The sequence below is a fragment of the Schistocerca serialis genome, chromosome 6 (assembly GCF_023864345.2).
Source record: "Schistocerca serialis cubense isolate TAMUIC-IGC-003099 chromosome 6, iqSchSeri2.2, whole genome shotgun sequence".
Lineage (NCBI taxonomy): Eukaryota > Metazoa > Arthropoda > Insecta > Orthoptera > Acrididae > Schistocerca > Schistocerca serialis.
The window spans coordinates 215,189,635-215,214,534 of record NC_064643.1 but is presented as its reverse complement, the minus strand read 5'-3'; the positions used below and the strand labels follow the sequence as shown (position 1 = coordinate 215,214,534).

At 42.0% G+C, this 24,900-nt stretch overlaps 1 protein-coding gene across 1 annotated transcript in view; it reads right to left on the bottom strand.

Annotated features, from left to right (window-relative positions):
• Positions 1–5,179: 5,179 nt before the first annotated feature.
• The window catches only part of LOC126484764 (cytochrome P450 6k1-like), a 52,386-nt gene continuing 32,665 nt past the window's right edge, over positions 5,180–24,900 (bottom strand). The window contains exons 4-7 of the mRNA XM_050108360.1: positions 22,108–22,289; positions 19,647–19,868; positions 5,872–6,123; positions 5,180–5,346 (exon numbers count right to left, since the gene is read on the bottom strand). Of these exons, the coding sequence (XP_049964317.1) occupies positions 5,180–5,346; positions 5,872–6,123; positions 19,647–19,868; positions 22,108–22,289 (823 nt within the window). The remainder of the gene's footprint in view (positions 5,347–5,871; positions 6,124–19,646; positions 19,869–22,107; positions 22,290–24,900) is intronic.

The window sequence follows — 24,900 nt, the reverse complement described above, 5'->3', positions numbered from 1 at the left end:
AGCAGTTAATAGAGTATAGTAAACCAGAGTAAGTATATTCATGTCGCAGTTCGATGTAGCAGTCAGATGGCGATCCAGTAACAGTATAAACGGTAAGGAACAGTTTCGGGTTATTGCAGATAACGACTGAGGGCCACGACTACGACACATTCTATGTTTCGTCGAAACAATCAGAAAATCACTTTTAATAAGCAGCAATTAAGTTTGTATGAGAAGACTGAGAAAGAGAATTAATTTCAAAGGGAAGATTTCATTTGTTATTATTAAGCAAGAGATAGAAATAGTAACACAAAAGAGATATAGAGGAGACGGGAAGGTTTCAGTGTGAAAAGTCTTGTGTACGAGACGCCTCTCAAAACCGAAGAGGATCTCCTGGCAAGAATTCTCACTGACTGCGACACTGTTCAAATCAGAACGAGTAGGACAGAACTTTGTGCGACGATGCCATACCTGAATTGACGCTGGCAGACGCCGTTCTGAATAACTGTTGCACATGCAGCAGCTTGTGAAATCCGTGCAGGTAACTGGAATTCATTTTTGGCGTGCCACAGATGTAAGATTTTTCAAGTTATGTGCGTCCATCAGCAAGCGAAATTATCAGGGGGTATTTGCGAGCACTTGCCAACGGCCTTCCGCAGTAGTAAAAGCGGTTCCCGTCAGATCGCCGAAGTTAAGCTCTATCGGGATTGGCTGGCACTTGGATGGGTGACTGTCCGGTCTGCCGGGATGCACTCAACTTTTGTGAGGCAAATTGTGGAGCTACTTGATTGAGGAGAAGAGGCTCCAGTCGCGAAAGCTGACAATGGCCGGAAGAGTGGTATGCTGACCACACGTCCCTCCGTATCCGCATCCAGTGACGCCAATGGTCTGAGGATGGTGCGGCGATCAGTCAGTACCGTTACGTTCTTCCGAGACCTGTTCAGACGGAGTAGGAGAAGGATTGTGGACTATTTAACAGGAATTCTGCACGTCATGATCAGGGACTTCCTTTCAGTAGGAATCTCCAGGCCCGTGAGTGCACTGTACAGCTGTGACGGATACTACCTGCTTCAATAATCACGATCCAGCACAATTTTTATCTCGGAGCAGCAGTTGCACACCTAAATTGTTTAAATAAAGTAAAAAGCATATGCACTCACAGAGTGGAGGGATAGTGGAACGAGGAAGTGGGGAAGTTGTGGAAGGAGTGGGAGGGGGATGAGGAACTGAGGGTGGGGGGTGGAGCTTTAAGGGTAACCTTAATGGCGAGGTGAGGGAGAGAAGGAAGGACAACGTTGAGGTAATCTGCCCCATTAGATACGCCGCATTCGAAGACAAAGGTCTCACAAGGGGATCTTATGAAGTGGTCATCTTCGATTTTTTTCGTACTTTGAGTATCTGAAGATCAGTGCCTGAGTATCAGTATCCAGAATCCGTGAGCACTTTCCAAACAATCGTCTTTGGGAATTAAGAGATTTATGCATGCTGTTAAGGACAAAACATTTCGATCTTATTAGAGATGGGCAAACTCGTTCATCCTTGGGAACTAGTTTACTGGTGATCGCTCTTTTTTGGGAACCGTTCATTTTATTTCGTTCACCGTTCGTTTGTGCTTGGTATCCGGCTGTTATGAAAAATTTAAAATTAGTAGCACAGGTGACTGAAGTGGAAGGCGCCAAGAGGGGGCACTTGCCTCCCCGCTCGAGTACAGAGTTTTTATTCATAACAGAATTCTGACACACTTGTAATTTTCGTGATTCTACAGAACATCTCGTTTAGCCAATTGTAGCGGTATGAGGCTGAACGCAGTGATATAGTATGAGGTGGAACACGAAAAACCGGCCCAGAGTACAGACTGCTCGCCAATTAAGTACGATTTGTTGACTGCTACGAGCAGAATAGAAATATCATGCAATAATTAGGCAGTGAATAAATAACAAATAAGCTAATGCAAACAACAAGTTCGAAACAATAGATGCCGATTGGTAGGCGACAATGAGCAGTCTAGTACTCGGGGCCGATTTTTCGTGCGCCACCCCGTACCACTGAAATGATATTGTAGAAGTTATCACATTCTCTTTACAAAATGTGACACCAGACGTTGAATTATGGAGCGAAGGCTTCATTCGGCTGTGAGTCGGTCTGCCTTCAATAACATTGGACATGCTCTTTTACCTTGGATCAAAAAGACGGAAAATGGCCATTCGTGTGTGCCGTGCCGACTTCCTTTGCATTTGTAATAACAAAGAAATCTTGCCTTTTTACAAGTATTTCTTCCGCTGTTTATCGAAGTAGTGAAGTATGCAGATATGCTGTTTTGTTACGTGAAATATGTATGTATTACATACCACGTAATTTTATGTAATTTACGTAATTATAAAATGCATTTTAACTAACCGGTCATGGACGCTGAATAGAATACGAAAAGAACCACAAGTTCACAGTTCAAAAAAGGATTCAAACAGATCTAAAATGGGCGTGCACAGCGAACGAAACGAACAACTCTATACTGAACTAGGAGCAGTCGGCAGTGGAACTGCGACGAGTGGCCACGCGAAGAAGGACGAGTCCGGCCGAGCGAGACCGAGACAAATGGAAACGGGAGACCGAGGCTGGAACGAGACCGACCGTTTCCAGTTCGCGGGAACTATAAGTAGAAGACCGAGACCGAGACCGACGGGAACGGGACCGAGGCTGGAACGAAACCGGCCGACGTGCCGTTGCGGGAACGAGATCGACCGTTTCCTGTTCCTGGGAACTATAAATGGAAAGCCGCGACCGAAGTGAACTGTGAAAGACCGTTCCTTAGAATTCGTTCATCGCTCGTTCCGATCATCTTGATGAACCGTTCCTTTGGACCCGTTAGTTCGCGAACGGCTCGTTTCTAGATATTGTCACCGTAGCTGCCGGTAGTTGGAAGTCCAGTCAGTGTAAAAGTCTTGAACTGTGAATTCAGTGTTTCTATTTTCTTCAATAATAACTTTCTTTTTATTTGTATGATTATTTAAATAATATATTTATTAACAAATGAAACTTAATTATCAAATATTGACTTGCATTTCTCAATAAAGATAACACTTTTATTCTTAGTAACTATTCACATGATAATTTGAGTGCTGAAGATAAACCTAAACTTAGTACATAAATACAAAAGATAAAATAGAAAATACAGCACATTTTTAAATATTTTAATTTGTGTTCACATGGCCTGTAATTAAAAATGGAAAGATGTTATTTTTATTCGAAAGTTACGATTCAATATTTGTTTTTCAGCATTTCCATTTAGTAATAAACGTGTAATTTAAATTAAATTAAAAACAAAGTTGCTACCAGTGAGATTCAAATTGGCGACATCACAATCATCACATTGTGCCTCTACGTACTAAGCTACTGTCGACTACATTAATAGCGTCGATATGAGTTGTAATTAACACAGCAATCTTCTAAGAACCGAAGGCGGTCTTTTGAGTTTATCTGATTTTAGAATTGTGTCGTACTGCTTGACGAGATTAATGTTCGAACATTGACCGACAAATTCTTTAGATTTGAAGGAAATCGAAGAGAGCCAGTGAGTATGGCGCCCTTGTCAGGTGAAAACTCGTATTTACACTCACAGGTGTATAAGCTATACAATCCACTATTTGACCTATGTGCGAACAGAACAGATACGGAGCGCGTAACATATCCGAAAATACGTAACTCAGGTACACGTAGTCGTTTCCACAAGTCTTGAAAACAGTATTCCAACACTGGAAAGCACTGTGACGATATGAATCGAAGGATACCCGTGTAAGACACGTGGCATCGCAGGTTATCAGCGAGGCACGTACGACTTCACCTATGGTCACTTTTCACTCCATCGTCTGCTCACCACGCACTCGCTCATATCCTCATTGACGGAGCTCTCATTCGGACGTCACGGGCAGACAGCAAGCAACCGACAAACTCGACCCGTCGCGTACTCGCGGTGCTTACAAGCAGCTCCCCATGGGAAGTGGTGTGAAAAGTGTTTTAAAAAAGCCAGCAAAACTACTGAAATACGCATTCCGTGCAGACCCACTGAGGTAATTTACCGATTTATCCGGGCCATTTCGTCTAGTGACGTAAGTTTCTAATACATCAAGGGATTCCCTATGTTTTCCTGTAGCATTTCTGTGCAGGATTTTAAAATTTTCATTCTGTTAATAATACTCTGGTTTTTTTTATTACTGTGGTGTCCCAAAGCTGATTTTTTGTTTTTGATACGAACATCGAGGGACCCACCATTTTGTACTTTGTACTCTTTCTTGCAATCTTGATACCACTCCAATTGCTGCGAACTCATGTGCATTAGGTGTAATGTTACGCTACAGTTTTAATTTTAGGTTACTCGTCACCTTAAAAGCCAATCGCACGCTATTTTTATGTGGAATGCGTTCAATTTTATCTGACGCAGCCCTCCAGTGCGTCTCTGCAATTTTCGTTTTCTTTTCCTTGACTTTATTTTGTTTAGATTTACTGAATTGCTCCGCTCTTTACTTTATTACATATGTTATTCTACTAAAAATGTCAAGTGCTGCGTTGTGGTCAGAGATTTTAAATACTGGTACCATAATGTGCTGTTCTACTTCAGTACTCTCATGATGCCAGAGAGTAACTGAATAACACTCTAGAAACAAAACGGATACGACGGAGACGCACAGTTGTGTACATAGCATCGCCTCGGCATCTAACACCTCTTAGTCTCCTTCAGTGTGGAATTCCGAAGGGCGAAGATTGTTGAAAGAGGCCAAAAATACTGAAGGCTCTACAAGTATGCGTCAAATGCTCGAGAAGAGCCATCGTACCAGTCACAACGGCAGTTTTCTCAGAGGGCTACAATGGCATTATTTCGTTGCTGATGGTGGTCACTTCGAATGCGTACGGTCGCACAACAATGTCGCATTAATGGTAGCTGCACTTCATTTTTTCCAAAGACTTAAAGTATCAAAGAGTGATTGAAGGTTCTGAACCCTCCTTGAACTGCAGGAAACGTTGACGAACTACGCAACAGGTGAATAAAAAATTTACTACAAACAATATTTTGTAGCTGGAATGAAATAATTTATTGTCCTCACCATTTCCAACCACAAAGATGATATTTACAAAACAAATAGTATAAAAAGTTACACAGACAAACAATGCGAAAGACGGTTGAGAGTAACCAGTGTGATATCTTTGATTACTTCCTCTGGACTAGTTTCAGTTGTATACCAGTAGTAGACATCAGAACCGCGGACCATGTACTGTACTGAAGAGGCACCTTGGTTTCTTCACATGGGCGAACTTCGTATTTGGACATCATGTACGCCAGACCGATCTTAGCCTGAAGAAGACCCAGACGCATACCTGGAAGACAAAAATTAGTCCAGTCGTATGAGTCACATTTTGATTTCCATTAGTCTCGTGTATAACTAATCACGCTAAGGTTATTTTCAAAAAAATGGTTCAAATGTCTATAGGCACTATGGGACTGAACATCTGAGGTCATCATTCCCCTAAACTTAGAACAACTTAAACCTAAGTAATCTAAGGAGATCACACACATCCATGCCCGAGGCAGGATTCGAACCTGCTACCGTAGCAGCCGCGTGGTTCCGGACTGAAGCGCCTAGAACCACTCGGCCACCGCGGCCGGCGGTTATTTTCCAAAGGAAACATAGATAGAGGGAAAGAAGCGGCTTCAAAATCACGATTATTACAAAACGAAACCCAGTTGTCCAAGAAAACGTAACCGACGTCGGTTATCAAACAACTATCTTAGATGAAGCAGTTGTTAATAAAGAAATGCGTCACTTCAAATGTGTTGCAAACAATCGTAAATTTTTCACATGCTTTGTCTGCTGTACCCATAGTAAGAGTCTGAGGACTTACCTATACAGTTCCGGGGTCCCTCGCCGAAGGGCATGTATACGTATGGGTGTCTCGCCGCTTTCTGCTCTTCTGAGAACCTCTCGGGGTCGAAGCGTTGTGGTTCTGGGTAGTACTCGGGGTCGTGGTGGAGGGCGTAAATCGGGACGAACACAGGCGTCCCTTTCTCAATAAGAGGTCCTCCATCAGGAAGCTGGAAGTCGCGTGCGCATCTTCGGTCAGTGCCACCTGCCGGTGGGTGTTTTCTAAGAGTCTCTGTGGAACGAAATGAATGTGTATAGGAAAGGAAGTAACTGACACACGCAATAGTGATTAAACGGTGGGTGTTTTCTAAGAGTCTCTGTGGAACGAAATGAATGTGTATAGGAAATGAAGTAACTGACACACGCAATAGCGGTTACAAATTTATAGTTTTCAAGATTTTCAGCGACTTCGCTAAAATGAAAACGAAGCGCTACATACATCTTTTCCAAAATGTCTTTCTTACTGTTGCATTAAATTGTTTTATTTTGATACTTTTCGGCCATCAGATGATGTATGAACTACAGGTAACTCAGTTCTAGACCGGTTCGTTCTCGTCCAATAAGTGACGCAACACTTTTTTTTTTGTTTTCTGACAGCAAGTTGGGTTTCTTAAGGATTCCAATTCACCATATTATTCCCGACGGTTTTGACTATAAAATTCTATTTTTCAACATAATTTCCGTTCAATGCGACCGCCTTAGACCGGTATTACACTATTAAATTTCTTTTTCCAATATCTTTGTCAAAGAAATTTGATGGTGTAATAGGGAACTTTGTCAAATGTCGTCAAATATTTGATCAAATCTAGGGCCTCACTGTAGATTTGATCAAATAAGGCGCTTGTCTTCTGTTCACTGCAATGTGACGTGTTATCACGTGGAGGACTAGCATCGCTGCAGCGTTCTGTCATCTGTATTGTTTTTATTAAACATTGCCAGTAAATACAATTGGTGTGTACTGACAACCACAAAATTAATAGAGATGTATGAAGCTGATGACGCGCTTTACAACGTGAGGCGCCCTGAATACAAAAATAGATTACGAAGATTGGAGACCTGAATCTAACCTAACCTAACCTATCGTAACCTAACTCTCTCCTGCAGCAAGGAATTGGAGTGGTACAGTGAGCCTGTCTTCTGCAGATATAGCAGTTCTTAAATGGGGTAGGACGTCAAACGGGCCGACTTGGAGCAGGAGAGGCACCACAGGACATTTTAATTTCCACTGTCTATATTTTTACAAGCAAATTCATAAAACTTTGTGAGCATGACCAGGAAGGATTCAGGATTGACACTCGTAGCAGCGGAAGTTCAAAAACATAACAAAATAATTTTTTTTACATGTGATATTTCATCATTTTTTCACTTACTATTGGCTGCATTTGATGCTATAGGTACACTTTTCTTCATAAGTAAGAGACCATTCGATGAATTTTTCACAGCATACGAACCATAGTTACAGGTGTCTGAAACTCTAGAATGTATTTAATTTATGAAAAATGAATGAACTGTTACGTTTTATACTTTATGTTTAGAAAAAAATCAAATTTTGTAGTTAATTATCTCAATTTTTACCGCAGTTTTTAATAGATTTGGAAAATTCTAGAGTTTCATACACCTGTAAGTATGGTTAGTGTGCTGTGCAAAATTCATCAAAGAATCTCTCTTAATTGTGAAGAAAAATGTACCTATAGCAACAAATGCAGCCAACAGTAAGTGAAAAATGATGAAATTTCATATCTAAAAAAAATTATTTTGTTATTTATTTTGTTATGATTTTGCACTTCCACTGCTATGAGTGTGAATCCTGGATCCTTCCTGGTCATGCTGACAAAGTTTTATGGATTTATTTGTAAAAGTATAGACAGTAGAAAATAAAATGTCTTGTGGTGCCTCTCCTGCTCCAAGTCAGCCCGTTTGACGTCCTACCCCCCCTTAAGTGAGTATTGTGCTTTGAGATATGAGGAATCACTTCAACGAGCACATACAGAAATGTATGCTCATCCATTCTTAAGTAATTGATGTATTACTTGACGTCCTCCACTATAAACTCACGTAACAAGTTTTGTTGAATGCTTCACCCTGGTACGTTTCCTTTTTTTCCCCAGCTTCTCTTCCGCATGTGCACACAGTGCAATTGTGGTACATGCAACTGCTGCGGTTAATAACAAGTTGTTAATGTCAGCCATCTTGAACTTTGACGAAAAATATGGAGCCTTGCTAGGTCGTAGCAAATGACGTAGCTGAAGGCTATGCTAAACTGTGGTCTCTGCAAATGAGAGCGTATGCAGACAGTGAACCATCGCTAGCAAAGTCGGCTGTACAACTGGGGCGAGTGCTAGGGAGTCTCTCTAGACTAGACCTGCCGTGTGGCGGCGCTCGGTCTGCAGTCACTGATAGTGGCGACACGCGGGTCCGACGTATACTAACGGACCGCAGCCGATTTAAAGGCTACAACCTAGCAAGTGTGGTGTCTGGCGGTGACACTACAATTGTCTTGCCGTTAAGCTATCTGAGCACACTTCACGGTCAGATCAAAACTTTCACATGTCGTCAATCATGCACTTGTACATCCATTATGGATATTCCCGTACAGGGGAAACATTTTAATTGAAAGCCGGTTGCTCGGTGCCGACGGATAAATACGATAGTGCCTGAGTTGTTCAGGAGTACGATGCAATGTTCCTTCGGACATCCAATCCTTCTGAACACAGTACTTCTGAGCAACACAGGCACTATAGTATGGAATGAGAGTGTCCGCACGTTCCAGCATTACAGGAGTGACAGCTATGTGCCATCAGCCGGTGTGCGTTACAATGTCTCCGGAGTCATTCTGCAAGCCCTTATGAATACCTACAATGCTCTGGTTTTCCGCCAAAAGAAACTCAGTGACAGCTCTCTGCTCCGTTACAGACGCCAGTTTGAAGGCTACGTGAACGGATGGCGTCGCCACCTATCGGAACTACATGAAACTACAGGGGCTGCGGCGGCAATATTCCCCGTTGACCCACAACAAATTCCGCATTATTTCAACCGAAATTCGCCGAGAAAAATATGTGTGGCGCTGGCTATTGAATGCCTGTCGCAGTTATGAAACCGTGCTCGGTTTCGAACTAATCAATCTCGCACAAATTCTAATTATACAGAACCAAAGGCGCAAATCAAGCGAATTGTCAAACCTAATCTACTGTATCGAACAAAAATACGAATTCTATCCTTCCACAGAGGTTTAATTAATTTATTACAGAAACTCATCAGGTGGCGGTGTCGACAATCACTGCCCAATTAAAGATCTCAGCGTGATCTAACTTTTTTAAATGTATTTGGTTGTGATGAAATATGTTATTCCATTTTCGTTGTTTCAAATTGCCTTCTAAACATTCTGCGTGGTGTCTGTTTGTTCTATATCGTGTCTCCCTACCACTTTCGCGCAACGACGCTCTGAGCGTGTTTTTTAGGGAATTGACAAGTTTGAACCTGGGACCTGTTGCTGGTAAGGAGACGCCAGACCACACATGACATGTAGAATTCAGAAGAGTTCAGTGACACTAGCGATGATATAACCAAATACTTAGTGATCTCAGCGTCAGCTCCACTGCACTCCCTGTAAAAGAATCTTAATACTAACTAAATTTAGCGGAAGGGGTTCAAGGCTTTCCTATTTTTAGTTAGCTGGTAAAATAACGTCGAAAAAGCAGTTAAGTTTACCATTGGAAGTTTTATTCTACTCACAAAACATCGTTTATAAATTGCACTATTGATAAAAGGAAATGTTTTAATACAGGATGGTAAAAACCGACTGCGTTCAACAAAAATGTGAACGAATATTCCTGAATGGGTTTCCAAGTTCTACAATGGATCGAAGGATGACCTATGCCATATCACATCTATAATCTAGGTTTAAATTAAGTTTCACAAAAGAGAAAACTATCAAAATGGACTACAGTGACCCTCAATTATCTTTAATTACTTATCTAACTTGTCGTAAATTACAGTGGCTGATGTGGCTTCTCAATAACTATATAACAGAAAAATCATCGCGTTTCAGATTTTTACTTCAAGTGGCAAATGTGAACACCATGAGCTTTAATTGACGATCGACACAGCATTACGCAAAAAGGGGATGTAACAGATGAGACTTCTGAGTGAAGCTTTATGCGCTGCTATGCGGCATCGCGTGCGTTCATTACCTTGTCGGTGTTCGTCAGGGGGCGGCGGACAGCACAGCTCCGCTCACCTCGCCGTCTCCGAAGCAACTCTGAAGCAACTCTCCCCTAACTTCTCCTTACTACAGTTTACCGAAGTTGGTTTAAAGAAAACTATCTGGCTGTGTTTTCATCTGACCAATCAGGGTCTCAATGTTAACCTTAAGCTCCGCCTACAACAATTCTGTCTATCCAATGAGAAACGTTATACTTTTCGTGGTGGGGCAATGTTTTTAAAGTTTGCAACGTAACAGAGAAGCGAAAAAGTCTCACGCTAAAACTTGCAGCTGGTGTGGTCCTTTTAGCGTTATCGTAAGATCTATACTGTTCTTCTGGAGGGCTCTATCTTTTAACATGGACTGGGGGGTGGTCCTAACATAACAGAGACGCGGAAAAGTCTCACACTAAAACTTGCGGGTGGTGTAGCCCTTTTTGTGTTATCGTAAGATCTACATTGTTCTTCTGGAGGGCTCCAGCTTTTAACATGGGCTGGGGGGTGGTCTTGACGTAACAGAGACGCGAAAAAGTCTCACGCTAAAAACTTGCAGGTGGCGTGGTCCTAGCAGTTAACTGGCGACGTGGGTGTCCGTCCGTCCCTTATCGTAGGGCCTTCCAGCTTAACACGGTTCTGCTCTCGGCTTCTGTTCTCGTTTCTCCCCTCGGAACTGCGTCTGTCTCACGGTGGGAAGCTATGACATGCATTTAGGCATTCTTGTATTAGTCTGTGGTATTTCATTTGCTCACTCGTTACTCGTATTACTTTGGTTAATTTAATGTCACGATTTATTCGGAGCTATGTGACATACTACTGGATTTGCTTATCATGTCAGGGTTTTCAAGAAAGGTGTTGGATTTGCCTGACACTTTACAGCTTTAGTACACTATATCGGCGTTGCTGTTACCCAAGAGCTGAATACAATTAGACCATTACTATCTGCCTCGTTACAGATACGAAACATATGAACCCTTTAAAGTGTAAAGTTCGGTGACAAGTGTTCTAGACTGCTTAGCTGCGAGGTATTAAGTATTGTTAAGTCTCTTACTCTTTGTTTTTCCCTGCTTCCACATTCTCAGTTAAGTGTGTCATCATCAGTCAATCAATTTACATCTTTTCGTGGAACTCTGACTTCTGTGAGAAGCGATAAAATTTTGAAGCATTTTCGAAAATATCACAAGTAGTTTATAAACAAGGGAAATGGCTGCCGGAACTCCCAGTTTTGAGGAATCTTGCTAACCACCGTTTGTTCGTTATCCTATTTCTAGTAACCAAGCTAATTCAACTACATTCGACTTTACATCTCTGTTTTACAGGACCCGTTAATGCTCCATTGACGTCAAGATACTTTGAAAACGATCACTTGCTCAATGGGCTGGGAAGGATACTCGAGTGACGTACCATTGGTTGTAGCCTGGCCTGATAACGGAAGCCACAGACAGTGTGCATCAGGTTTTCCGACGGAGATATGAACTTTGTTCCTTGCGAACTGCTCCACCATGTTCGGTGCGCTTCAGGTTCATACTTCACTGACAAAATACCGGTGTTAGTTACAGTGATTAGGAGAGAATCTAGCAGAGTCTGTCACATAATATGCAGTGCAGTAGAAAGTATGAGGACACTAAAACGTAACCGACGGTAAAATCACTGTGTTTCCATGCAAAACATGACGCTCACTTGCACCACTGTGACAGTTATTTGACACATTCTTAAAAAACCTTCAAATATTATTAGCTATTGGTGCACGATTGTTTTGAAGAAGTCTAACGTACTCGTTAGCAACGCTAAAATCGAGTTAGCCAAATAAATAGAGGTAGGGGTGTGAGGTTATAATTTTCTCTGTCCCTTTGGTTGCCTTTCGTGCTCTTTTTCTTTTTTTAACACGCAAAGCGCGCCACCAGTCCTATGGAGATGAGTGCACTTTTCGTCTGGACAAAATCAGTGCTTGGGAGCCGCAGCATCAACGTTAAATAGCCCACGTCAAATTTTAATGTAGTTTAATAAAACATTCAGTACAGAGATGGGGTTAGATTTGCATTTATTACAAAAGCTAATCAAGCACCTGTTTAGTTAATTTTGTAAGCGAATTGCGCCCGAGTGTTTCTGTGTTCGTCTTGTAACTTTCATAAAAATTTTTACGCAATTCATGCGTCTTTCCTTCCTCTGCTTCCAACTGATGTTTCCTTCATCCTGTATCCACACTGACTGGAGTTACTCCACGTGAATACCGTGTGATCGTATCTGCCAACTGGTTCTGGTATATTCTGTTTGACATTTTCTGTCCCGTCACATGTTGCAATACATACAACACAATCACACCAGCGGCGTTCAGAAAAAGATCGAATGCTAACTTCCGATACAATTTTACTGTCTTTCTCAGTGGACTGCCATATGCACTCATCTGATCAGAAAGGCCAATAGCAGATTTTCCCCGTAACATTTCGTAACAATTTTTGCCTTTCGATAAATCCCTCCCACTAGCATGTATGACGGAAAGAACGGAAACGTCTCTTTTGTGTATCCATTTCAGGACTCTGATTCCTTGACCGTCCTCTTTTGCAATCACTTGCCCGAGTTTCAATTTGGTCGTAACAATTTCTTTGGGCATTCTTTTGCGATTTAGTAGAAGGGTACAAACCAAAAGCGTATTCTTTGTTAAAAGTTTGCTTGCCAAATCTACACTGGTATACTAATTATCGGTATATAATGTATAGCATATATTGAATAGATCTTGACACAAACTCATCATAACATTTGTCGCTGTGTTGTTTTATTTATCAACTAGTTTACCAGCGTAAATCTGGAAAGTGGAGCAGTATCCATTATCGCAGTAGAATTTAAACATTCTGATATATCATTCGTGTCTCTTTTGTTTCACATATTCCTGAATATAATTCGTGTTCGTCGATACATAGTTTTTCAGAAGGATCATAATAGTTATAAAATTTTGGTACAATCCGTCAATAATGAATTGAACTTTTGAGAGGTGATATAAAGCATCAATTTTTGTTCTGCCTGAGAAATGCAGCATTCTCAACGAATTTTAGAAACCATCTCTTATCATTCCTTTCCCGGGTATATTTGAATAAACAGTGGATCCTGGGACCATTGCGTAGATGAAAGTTTCATCAATCCCATCCACAAAATTATTTGTTGTTGTTGTTGTGGTCTTCAGTCCTGAGACTGGTTTGATGCAACTCTCCATGCTACTCTAGCCTGTGCAAGCTTCTTCAGCTCCCAGTACTTACTGCAACCTACGTCCTTCTGAATCTGCTTAGTGTATTCATCTCTTGGTCTCCCTCTATGATTTTTACCCTCCACACTGCCCTCCAATGCTAAATTTGTGATCCCTTGATGCCTCAGAACATGTCCTACCAACCGGCCCCTTCTTCTTGTCAAGTTGTGCCACAAAATCCTCTTCTCCCCAATTCTATTCAATACCTCCACATTAGTTATGTGATCTACCCATCTAATCTTCAGCATTCTTCTGTACCACCACATTTCGAAAGCTTCTATTCTCTTCTTGTCCAAACTATTTATCGCCCATGTTTCACTTCCGTACATGGCTACACTCCAGACAAATATTTTCAGAAACGACTTCCTGACACTTAAGTCTATACTCGATGTTAACAAATTTCCCTTCTTCAGAATCGCTTTTCTTGCCATTGGCAGTCACCATTTTATATCCTCTCTACTTCGACCATCATCGGTTATTTTGCTCCGCAAATAACAAAACTCCTTTACTACTTTAAGTGTCTCATTTCCTAATCTAATTGCCTCAGCATCACCCGACTTAATTCGACTACATTCCATTATCCTCGTTTTGCTTTTGTTGATGTTCATCTTATATCCTCCTTTCAAGACACTGTCCATTCCGTCAACTGCTCTTCCAAGTCCTTTGCTGTCTCTGACAGAATTACAATGTCATCGGCGATCCTCAAAGTTTTTATTTCTTCTCCATGGATTTTAATACCTACTCCGAATTTTTCTTTTGTTTCCTTTACTGCTTTTCTCCAAGGGTCTCTTTAATTTTCCTGTAGGCAGTGTCTATCTTAACCCTCGTGAGATAAGCCTCTACATCCTTACATTTGTCCTCTAGCCATCCCTGCTTAGCCATTTTGCACTTCCTGTCGATCACATTTTTAAGACGTTTGTATTCCTTTTTGCCTGCTTCATTCACTGCATTTTTATATTTTCTCCTTTCATCAATTAAATTCAATATTTCTTCTGTTACCCAAGGATTTCTTCTAGCCCTCGTCTTTTTACCTACTTGGTCCTCTGCTGCCTTCACTACTTCATCCCTCAGAGCTACCTATTCTTCTTCTATTGTATTTCTTTCCCCCATTTGTGACAATTGTTCCGTTATGCTCTCCCTGAAACTCTGTACAACCTTTGGTTTAATCAGTTTGTCCAGATCCCATCTCCTTAAATTCCCACCTTTTTGCAGTTTCTTCAGTTTTAATCTACAGCTCATAACCAATAGATTGTGGTCAGAGTCCACATCTGCCCCTGGAAATGTCTTACAATTTAATACCTGGTTCATAAATCTCTGTCTTACCATTGTATAATCTATCTGATACCATCTAGTATTTCCAGGATTCTTCCATGTGTACAACCTTCTTTTATGATCCTTGAACCAAGTGTTAGCTATGATTAAGTTATGCTCTGTGCAAACTTCTACCAGGCGGCTTCCTCTTTCATTTCTTAGCCCCAATCCATATTCAACTACTATGTTTCCTTCTCTCTCTTTTCCTACTCTCGAATTCCAGTCACCCATGACGATTAAATTTTGGTCTCCCTTCACTACCTGAATAATTTCTTTTATCTCATCATACATTTCATCAATATCTTCATCATCTGCAGAGCTAGTTGGCATATAAACTTGTACTATTGTAGTAGGTATGGGCTTCGTGTCTATCTTGGCCACAATAATGCGTTCACTATGCTGTTTGTAGTAGCTTCCCCGCACCCTTACTTTTTTATTCATTATTAAACCTACTCCTGCATTACCCCTATTTGATTTTGTATTTATAACCCTCTACTCACCTGACGAAAAGTCATGTTCCTCCTGCCACCGAACTTCACCAGTTCCCACTATATCTAACTTTAACCTATCCATTTCCCTCTTTAAATTTTCTAACCTACCTGCCCGATTAAGGGATCTGACATTCCACGCTCCGATCCGCAGAACGCCAGTTTTCTTTCTCCTGATAACGACGTTCTCTTGAGTAGTCCCCGCCCGGAGATCCGAATGGGGGACTATTTTACCTCCGGAATATTTTACCCAAGAGGACGCCATCATCATTTAACCATACAGTAAAGCTGCATGCCCTTGGGAAAAATTACAAATGTAGTTTCCCCCTGCTTTCAGCCGTTCGCAGTACCAGCACAGCAAGGCCGTTTTGGTTAGTGTTACAAGGCCAGATCAGTCAATCATCCAGACTGTTGCCCCTGCAACTACTGAAAAGGCTGCTGCCCCTCTTCAGGAACCACATATTTGCCTGGCCTCTCAACAGATACCCTTCCGTTGTGGTTGCACCTACGGTACGGCCATCTGTATCGCTGAGGCACGCAAGCCTCCCTACCAACGGCAAAGTCCATGGTTCATGTGGGGACAAAATTATTTGAAACACCGTTTTATTTCGTTTCATTGAATCCACAAAATTAATTCAAACACCGTTTTCCTCGTTCTTGTTTGTTGGCATCCACTGATTCAAACGTTTGGAAACCACTGTCGCTTGTGTAGCATAAATATTTGTTTGTTCGTTGATGTGTTTGAGTATTCATCTTTGACAAAAGTAGACAGAGGTCATCAATTTTGATACATTTTTGCACATTTTCATTGCTCACTTTGGCACCATGGGTAGTCGTAAAACATACAAAATTCGGTTGATTGGATAGAGGATCAAATCACGTACTTCGATCATTTACTGAGGCATCAGACAAGTTCTCACGGTCGGATGATGGCAGTCACGTCGTACTGCGACGTATACGTGGTACAATTAACGCACTCAACAAATCACGGTCTTCTCCTTTCGACGTTCTTGCTACTATGAGGAACAAAATTTTCTGAATGTAATTGCTGTGAAACTAGTCCCTATATACATGAATGTGACTTTCTCTAAACGGTCGGTCCTGGGAGGCTGTCTTATTGTCATACCACTCCTTTTAATATTCCAACTAGGGATTGCGGTTAGCGCAGAAACAATCGGTTTTCGATTATATGGACTTTTCCACGCCATTTTGACCTGATTGTTAAAACCTCTCAGAATAATTGGTTTCTGAAATAATCGATTGTCGGTTTTTTATTCCCATTACTTCCTGTAATAAAAGTAGAACTCTAAGAAAGATTGAAAAAATTCGACTCTCTCGGTTTCAAAATACACAGACTCACAATGTTAAATTAAATAGAGAAATAACCGAAACTAAGCCCGTCCACCATTGGTTCAAATGGCTCTGAGCACTATGGGACTTAACTTCTGAGGTCATCAGTCCCCTAGAACTTAGAACTAATTAAACCTAACTAACCTAAGGACATCACACACATCCATGCCCGAGGCAGGATTCGATCCTGCGACCGTCGCGTCGCGCGGTTCCAGACTGAAGCGCCTAGAGCCGTTCGGCCCGTCCACCATTCACAATGTATTTTAGAAAAGTGACAAGTGGTTGAATACTACAATAAATCACCAGTATGCTCCGACTGATTCTAAATTTTTGAAGCTCTGCTCAAAAATCATGTTGTAATTGGGGATCATTCCACTGTTTCGGCGTTACGTATAGTGAGTAGCAAAGGGTGAAAACTGACTCTGTTTTTGTGTTAATTCGTCCATTTTCAGGGACTACTAGCAAATAAAGGCGGTACAATGAGAACACAGGCAGCAGCGAAGCTACTTTCTGTTCTTATTGTATACTATGAATGAGTTATAGTCAGTTTTTAATTTATGGCTGTTGCCCTAATATCTTCCCTCTATTATTATTTCATAGAAATGGCAGACAAATCTTAAATCTTTTAAAGCAACCGAAGCATTGTACTTCTCTGCTACGTCACTTCGGAGAAATACGTCCAGACTAGGGTTCGTGCCAGTCTGCAATACAACGGATGTCCAGCAACGACAGCGAGAAGCTACCGTATAGACCACGTGGGGGCAAATCTTGCACACTGCACGTACACGCTTACCTTAAGCAACGACACAAGGCAACTCGGACATTATTGTATCAGCAATGCTGTACAAATTTTCACGGCATGTGCTTGTTGTTCGTTTCTGTCGGCGTTGTTATTAAAGTAGTACTGAACGCTTTTTCCATTTTCTACAATAACGCAGTATTTCAAATCAATGTAAATTTTACAAATAAAAATTGCTCATTTTTCAGAAAGAGGTTTTCTTACAAACGAGAAACTTTAGCACTGCTGCTAGGGCTCTTTGAAATTTCGATTTTTTACACAGTTATTAGTAAAAAATTAAAAAAATCTGTTATAACCGAGACCAAACAAATACCGAAAAATACCGTTTATTCAGAACGAAAATCTCGGTATCGGTTTAATTGGTCATTTTTTCCATCCCTAATTACAACTGAACAACCGTGAGATGGAGTACATACATTCTGTTGACGTATCCAGCACGGCGGCAGTTCGGGTGGTTCAAATGGCTCTGAGCACTATGGGACTTAACATCGGAGGTCATCAGTCGCCTAGAACTTAGAACTAATTAAACCTAACTAACCTAAGGACATCACACACATCCATGCCCGAGGCAAGATCCGAACCTGCGACCGTAGCGGTCGCGCGGTTCCAGACTGTAGCGCCTAGAACCGCTCGGCCACCCCGGCCGGCGCAGCATTACATATCCCTTTATACGCCAACTCAACACAAGTGATCGCCGGCAAGCAGGACTGACGCCTCAGCGAAAAGCCCAGTGAAATCAGTTCCACTCTCAACGTGTTGATTTCTGTCTGTCTGGGCACGTAACGCGCGTTGCCAGCTGTCAATAAGTCTTGCACTCCAATAAGGCACTTGGTAACTCATGCGAGCAGCAGAAACGACAAACGTCGGAACAAGGTTACGACTTCTGACCGATGTTTACTTGTTTCAGATAGCTACCAACGTCACTCCAGCAAATAACCTTTATACACTGGCACTGTCGTCTCTATTTGTGTGCCGTTAACTCCACGTGTCACGCCTGGTTTCCTACAGAAAAGCAAACGCCATTCTTAATTCGCCTACCTACGTAGTCAAACTACGTTTTTCTAGCGAAGTAAACTTGTCAGTACACGGCAAATTCCCTCGATTTCTGTTGTCTCAGGTAGCCTCCATGAGGCTTCAAGCAGTGCGCAAGTAGTATCTACACTGGGGAAAGAATACGAAATACCAACATTGGCAGTTAAGATGACAGATTTCCTTACGAAATGATTGGCGTCTAACGTCGGATTGCAGGAGTGGGATTTAACTGGCTATGGTCAAAAACATGAAAAATGTTTGGTTAGTTCGTTAGCTAGGAAGATGATTTGTTTGATAATTAAAAATTGTTTGGCCTCATGACCACGAAACAAACAAAATTTATCCGAATCTGCGGGAAAAAATTAATATTCGGGTCAACATTTGGAAAACTCTAATTCCTCTCTATCAAACCCCACCCTATGGGGAGAGAGGGAGAGTTTTAGTTTTAGTGAATCAAAATTTACGAAGTAAATAAGTTTTTTATCTATCCGTGACCATTTTCCGCGCAAAAACGAGAACATGGATTTTTTTTTAATTACAGCGAGAACTACGAAGAATCAAAACAAATCTTTAAGACAAAACGTACGTAGTTTTTTATGTAGAGTCTGATTCTGCAATAAGAAATGGGGGTTCCGATTTGAAATTTTAAAGTTGCCTCCCGCTCCATCCCCAGGAGGCTGGGGTGGCGGACTAATTTTAGTACCAGCTGATGTCCTCCTCGAAAATAATCGACTTTGGATTTTACACATTTTTTCGTGTGAAGCTTATTTTTCGAGTTATTCTGGTGCGTCAACTAAAAGTTTACACCCTTTACATACAGACATTACGGCAACGGCCTTGCTGCAGTGGATACACCGGTTCCCGTGAGATCACCGAAGTTAAGCGCTGTCGGGCGTGGTCGGCACTCGGATGGGGGACCATCCAGGCCGCCATATGCTGTTGCTATTTTTCGGGATGCCACTCATGGTCTGCAGACGGAGTGCTTATTACTTATATATAGACATTGAAAAAAGTGCGCCTTTTCAAGTAAATAATCTAGAAAGAATGTAATGAAGCTTTCGGATCAGTACTCAAACATCGACATATGTCATTTTCTAGCAATTCCAATTAATTCATTCGGTATAGGGAGGTCTGTGTGGGCGTACGTATCTTGTACACAATTTTACTCTGCCACGAAATTTAACGGCAGCTTACAATGAGCTACAGAGTGAAAAATTATTTTAGGGTAGTTCTGTGGAATCTGTTGGGTCCTGCAAATATAGATTGCCTGTGTGAAAATGAAAAGAAGGCAGTCACTTTAGTTATGTCGGTTTATGTTGTGCTGGTCTGCAGAAACTCACCTGCGACGACCTTGTCGAGATACTTCATGCTGGAAATGGCCTCGTACGTCAACTGTCCTGCGTTCTCTTTCAGCGTCGCGTCCACCTCCTCGTGCAGTCGCTTCTGTACATCGTGATTGAGAGCCAGTTCATAGAGGGCGAAACTCATGGTTGTCGACGATGTTTCGAATCCTGCGGCGTAAAACAGGATCGACTGTGCTGTCACGTCGTCGATCGTAAATTCTGTGAAACGAAATCGTGCCATTAGTACAATTACTGTATTTGATAATAGTGAGTTCATCCCACTAACGTTGTATTCTACCAACGAAGTAACGCATTATGTCGTAGGATGAGAAAGGCTCATTTGGTTGCTAGACGGTTTTGTTAGAGGAAAGCAGCTGGGATCTCACTCAACTTTTCTATGGAGCTAGCCACTCAGGAAAGCCTGTAAGTAAGTCCTAATTTGCAAATGTATATGTTTCTTCTTGCCAGTTTTTTCATTGTAGTTTTTGTGATATTTAGAGACTGTGTATTTTCTAAAATCCAATAATCATCACATGGTAATTTACGCTTATCGTTGTGTCTTAAAGCAGAGCAGCACAAGTCGGTGCTCTATAATAAGACATTAACTAACTACAAAAGATATATTTTACAGACGTTATATTGTGAGTAACTCTTTTCCGTTGGTCTTAGCTACGTTTCGGGTAGGACGGTTGTTGAAAAGAGTAACTTTAAAATTTTGGCACAATCCGTCAATAATGAATTGAACTTTTGAGAGGTGATATAAAGCATCAATTTTTGTACTGCCTGAGAAACGCAGCATTCTCAACGAATTTTAGAAACCATCTCTTATCATTCCTTTCCCGGGTATATTTGAATAAACAGTGGATCCTGGGACCAATGCGTGGATGGAAGTTTCATCAATCCCATCCACAAAATTATTTGTTGTTGTTGTTGTGGTCTTCAGTCCTGAGACTGGTTTGATGCAGCTCTCCATGCTACTCTATCCTGTGCAAGCTTCTTTATCTCCCAGTACTTACTGCAACCTACATTCTTCTGAATCTGCTTAGTGTATTCATCTCTTGGTCTCCCTCTACGATTTTTACCCTCCACGCTGCCCTCCAATGCTAAATTTGTGATCCCTTGATGCCTCAGAAGATGTCCTACCAACCGGTCCCTTCTTCTTGTCAAGTTGTGCCACAAACACCTCTTCTCCCCAATTCTATTCAATACTTCCTCGTCAGTTACGTGATCTACCCATCTAATCTTCAGCATTCTTCTGTAGCACCACATATCGAAAGCTTCTATTCTCTTCTTGTCTAAACTATTTATCGTCCACGTTTCACTTCCATAGATGGCTACACACCATACAAATATATTCAGAAACGACTTCCTAAAACTTAAATCTATATTCGATGTTAACAAATTTCTCTTCTTCAGAAACACTTTCCTTGCCATTGCCAGTCTACATTTTATACCCTCTCTACTTAGACCATCATCAGCTATTTTTCTCTCCAAATAGCAAAACTCGTTTACTACTTTAAGTCTCTCATTTCCTAATCTAATTGCCTCAGCATCACCCGACTTAATTCGACTACATTCCATTATCCTCGTTTTGCTTTTGTTGATGTCCATCTTATATCCTCCTTTCAAGACACTGTCCATTCCGTTCAACTGCTCTTCCAAGTCCTTTGCTGTCTCTGACAGAATTACAATGTCATCGGCGATCCTCAAAGTTTTTATTTCTTCTCCATGGATTTTAATACCTACTCCGAATTTTTCTTTTGTTTCCTTTACTGCTTGCTCAATATACAGATTGAATCACTAATTCCCACTATGTCTAACTTTAACTTATCCATTTCACTTTTAAATTTTCTAACCTACCTGCCCGAATAAGGGATCTGACATTCCACGCTCCGATCCGTAGAGCACCAGTTTTCTTTCTCATGATATCGACGTCCTCTTGAGTAGTCCCCGCCCGGAGATCCGAATGGGGGACTATTTTACCTCCGAAATATTTTACCCACGAGGACGCCATCATCATTTAACCATACAGTAAAGCTGCATGCCCTCGGGAAAAATTACGGCTGTAGTTTCCCCTTGCTTTCAGCCGTTCGCAGTACCAGCAGAGTTAATGTACCGCAAGTATAAAAAATTACAATAATGCGATTACTGTGTGATCTCCTTGTTACTATTACTGCTAAATACTTATATGATACGAAGTGCTCAAAATATTCATTACTAATCTCGTAATTAGGCACTATCCTGTTCTTTCTCTTTGTGGTGATGTGTGGGATATTCACATTGGCTCCATCTTATGAATGTCATTTCCGGTATAAGAGCGTAAAAATAATAAAAAAAAAAATATTTGTGCGATTCGCGCCTTCAGCTGTTTCTGAATAAAATAACATTCCAGATACTTGTTGAAGAAGTGACAAACTTGTCTGACCACACGTTCGTTGAGTTATATGTTCATACTTACTCCAGTTATCAATTTCTTGGGATCCCGTTTTGCTTTGTTCGTCAATGAAACCCTTGTTCTTGAGCTGTATCATCAGGTGCAGGAAGTCATTGCGGACAACGCTGTGTTGTTCGCGGTACTCCACAGTGCTCTTCACCACATCCTGAAAGTATATTATGACGTCTCTAGCGCTTCCCTTTAACCTGAAAATAAGGGAAACAAATGTACATTCAAAGTCATGAAGTTAGTAGTAAGGTTACATCTCAACCGAAGGAAGGTACTTTCCCCAACTTTATTTGATGATGCTCAATCGATAACAATGGTCATCGATCGTTTTTGTAGTATTCAGAATTCGCTAATCAAACATACATGAAATTTGATGTAATGCACACGTGGTTGTCAAAATACACTACACATAGCCAATTTTCTCTTGGGTAGAAATGTTTTAATAGTATATGCCAAACAGTCATGACCCAGAAGACATGCTTGGATGTGAAGATACACACACCAAAAAAAAAAAAAAAAAAAACTTTTGCATCACCCCGGTTCCCAGAACCCCTGGAGATAGGCTTTGGTTGTGATATTGTATCACAGACACAGTCCCTTTGACTGTTCAGAGATGGCACTAAACCCGCCCAAAGATGTAAACAACCATGAATGAGCAGCGCCAGCTCCAGTCATTCCACGAGGAAGGAGGTACACGGCTCGAGTTGTCTGTAGTTCAACCATGCCTAGACCGCCAATAACGCTGTCCGATTGCGTCCGCATTGTTACTTTGTGCCAGGAACGGCTCTCAACAAGGAAAGTGTCTACGTGTCTCGGAGTGAACCAAACTGTGCGCAATAGACTGCATGACGCGCAACTTCGCTCCCTACGTCCATGGCGAAGACCATCTTTGCAACCACGACACCATGCAACGATGTACAGATGGGCCCAACAACATGCTGAGTGGACGGCTCAGGATTGGCATCACGTTCTCGTCACCGATGAGTGTCGCATATGCTTTCCACCATACAATCGTCAGAGACGTGTTTGGAGGCAACCCGGTCAGGCTCAATGTCTTAGACACACTGTCCAGCGAGTGCAGCAAGGTAGAAGTTCCCTGCTGTTTAGGGGTGGCACTATGTGGGGCCGACGTACGCCGCTGGTGGTTATGGAAGGCGCCGTTACGGTAGTACGATACGTGAATGCCATCCACCGACCGATAGTGCAACAATATCGGCAGCATATAGGCGAGGCAGTCTTCATCCACGCCAATTCGCGCCCCTATCATGCACATCTTGTGAATGACTTCCTTCAGGATAACGACATCGCTCGACTAGAGTGGCCAGCATGTTCTACAGACATTAACCCTATCGAACATGCCTGGGATAGATTCAAAAGGTCTGTTTATGGACGACGTGACCCACCAACCACTCTGAGGGATCTGCGCCGAATCGCCGTTGAGGGGTAGGACAATCTGGACCAACAGTGCCTTGATGGACTTGTGGATAGTATGCGACAATGAATACAGGCATGCATCAATGCAAGAGGACGTACTGCTGGGTGTGGTGTCACCGCCAGATACCACACTTGCTAGGTGGTAGCCTTTAAATCGGCCGCGGTCCATTAGTATACGTCGGACCCGCGTGTCGCCACTGTCAGTGATAGCAGACCGAGCGCCACCACACGGCAGGTCTAGAGAGACGTACTAGAACTCGCCCCAGTTGTACAGCCGACGTTCATAGCAAAGGTTCACTGACAACTACGCTCTCATTTGCCGAGACGATAGTTAGCATAGCCTTCAGCTACGTCATTTGCTACGACCTAGCAAGGCGCCATATTCAATTGATATTTATTATGTGAAGCATGTGTCATCAAGAGAGATGTTCTACAATTGTGGATTAAAGTTAAGTATTACATCATCTACGTACTTTAGTATAGATATTGTCCTGTTCCAGACCTCACGCCAGTCAGCGTGTAATTAAACGCGTGCATTTCGGCCTCCTCTAGAAAAACAGTGTTGGCTCTTCCGCCAACACTACAATTTGGCGACGAGGATACAAACGGTCTCCTTTATATATAACTAATTTACTTGTGTCATGGCTTCGCCACAATCTCCAGATGTACTGTCCGAATTTTATCGCTTGCAGAATTAGCAGACGCAGGCCTTATTGGATGCCCTTGGACAGCTCGTTCAGGGTCAACGTGCGATGCAAAACGATGCGGCCGCCGCCGCTCCACCGCTACCGCAGCCACAACATGAAGTTGCACCACCTTTTCGTCCATTTGATGCGGCACTGGAAAGCTGGACGGAGTGGTCACGCCAGTTTGGATTCTATCTCGCCGCCTACAGAATTCAAGGTAACGAGCGGCAGCCTCACTTATTATCGTGTATCGGCGTCCAGACGTACCGTGTGATAATGAAATTGTTTCCCCGACGCGACGTAGCAACTCTGTCCTACGAAGAAATTTTGTCTGCATTAGATGCATATTTCAAGGAATCAGTCAATGTAGTTGCAAAAAGGTATACGTTCTTTCGTACAAAACGTACAGCCGGTCAAACTAATCGGGAGTGGGTTGCAACTTTGCAAGGCCTTACAAGGTATTGTGCTTTTGAGTGTGAATGTGGACTCCCTTATTCAGATACTATGGTACGTGATGCAATTGCACAGAACGTTTCTGATGTTCGTATACGGGAGAAAATTTTGAAACTGGTCAGTCCCTCCCTTCAACAAGTGATAGACATATTGGATAGGCAAGACACACTTGACTTGGCTCAGGAATCATTTGAAACTTCGCCAGCCGTGTGTCACGTTAACCGGCCCGCCGGGC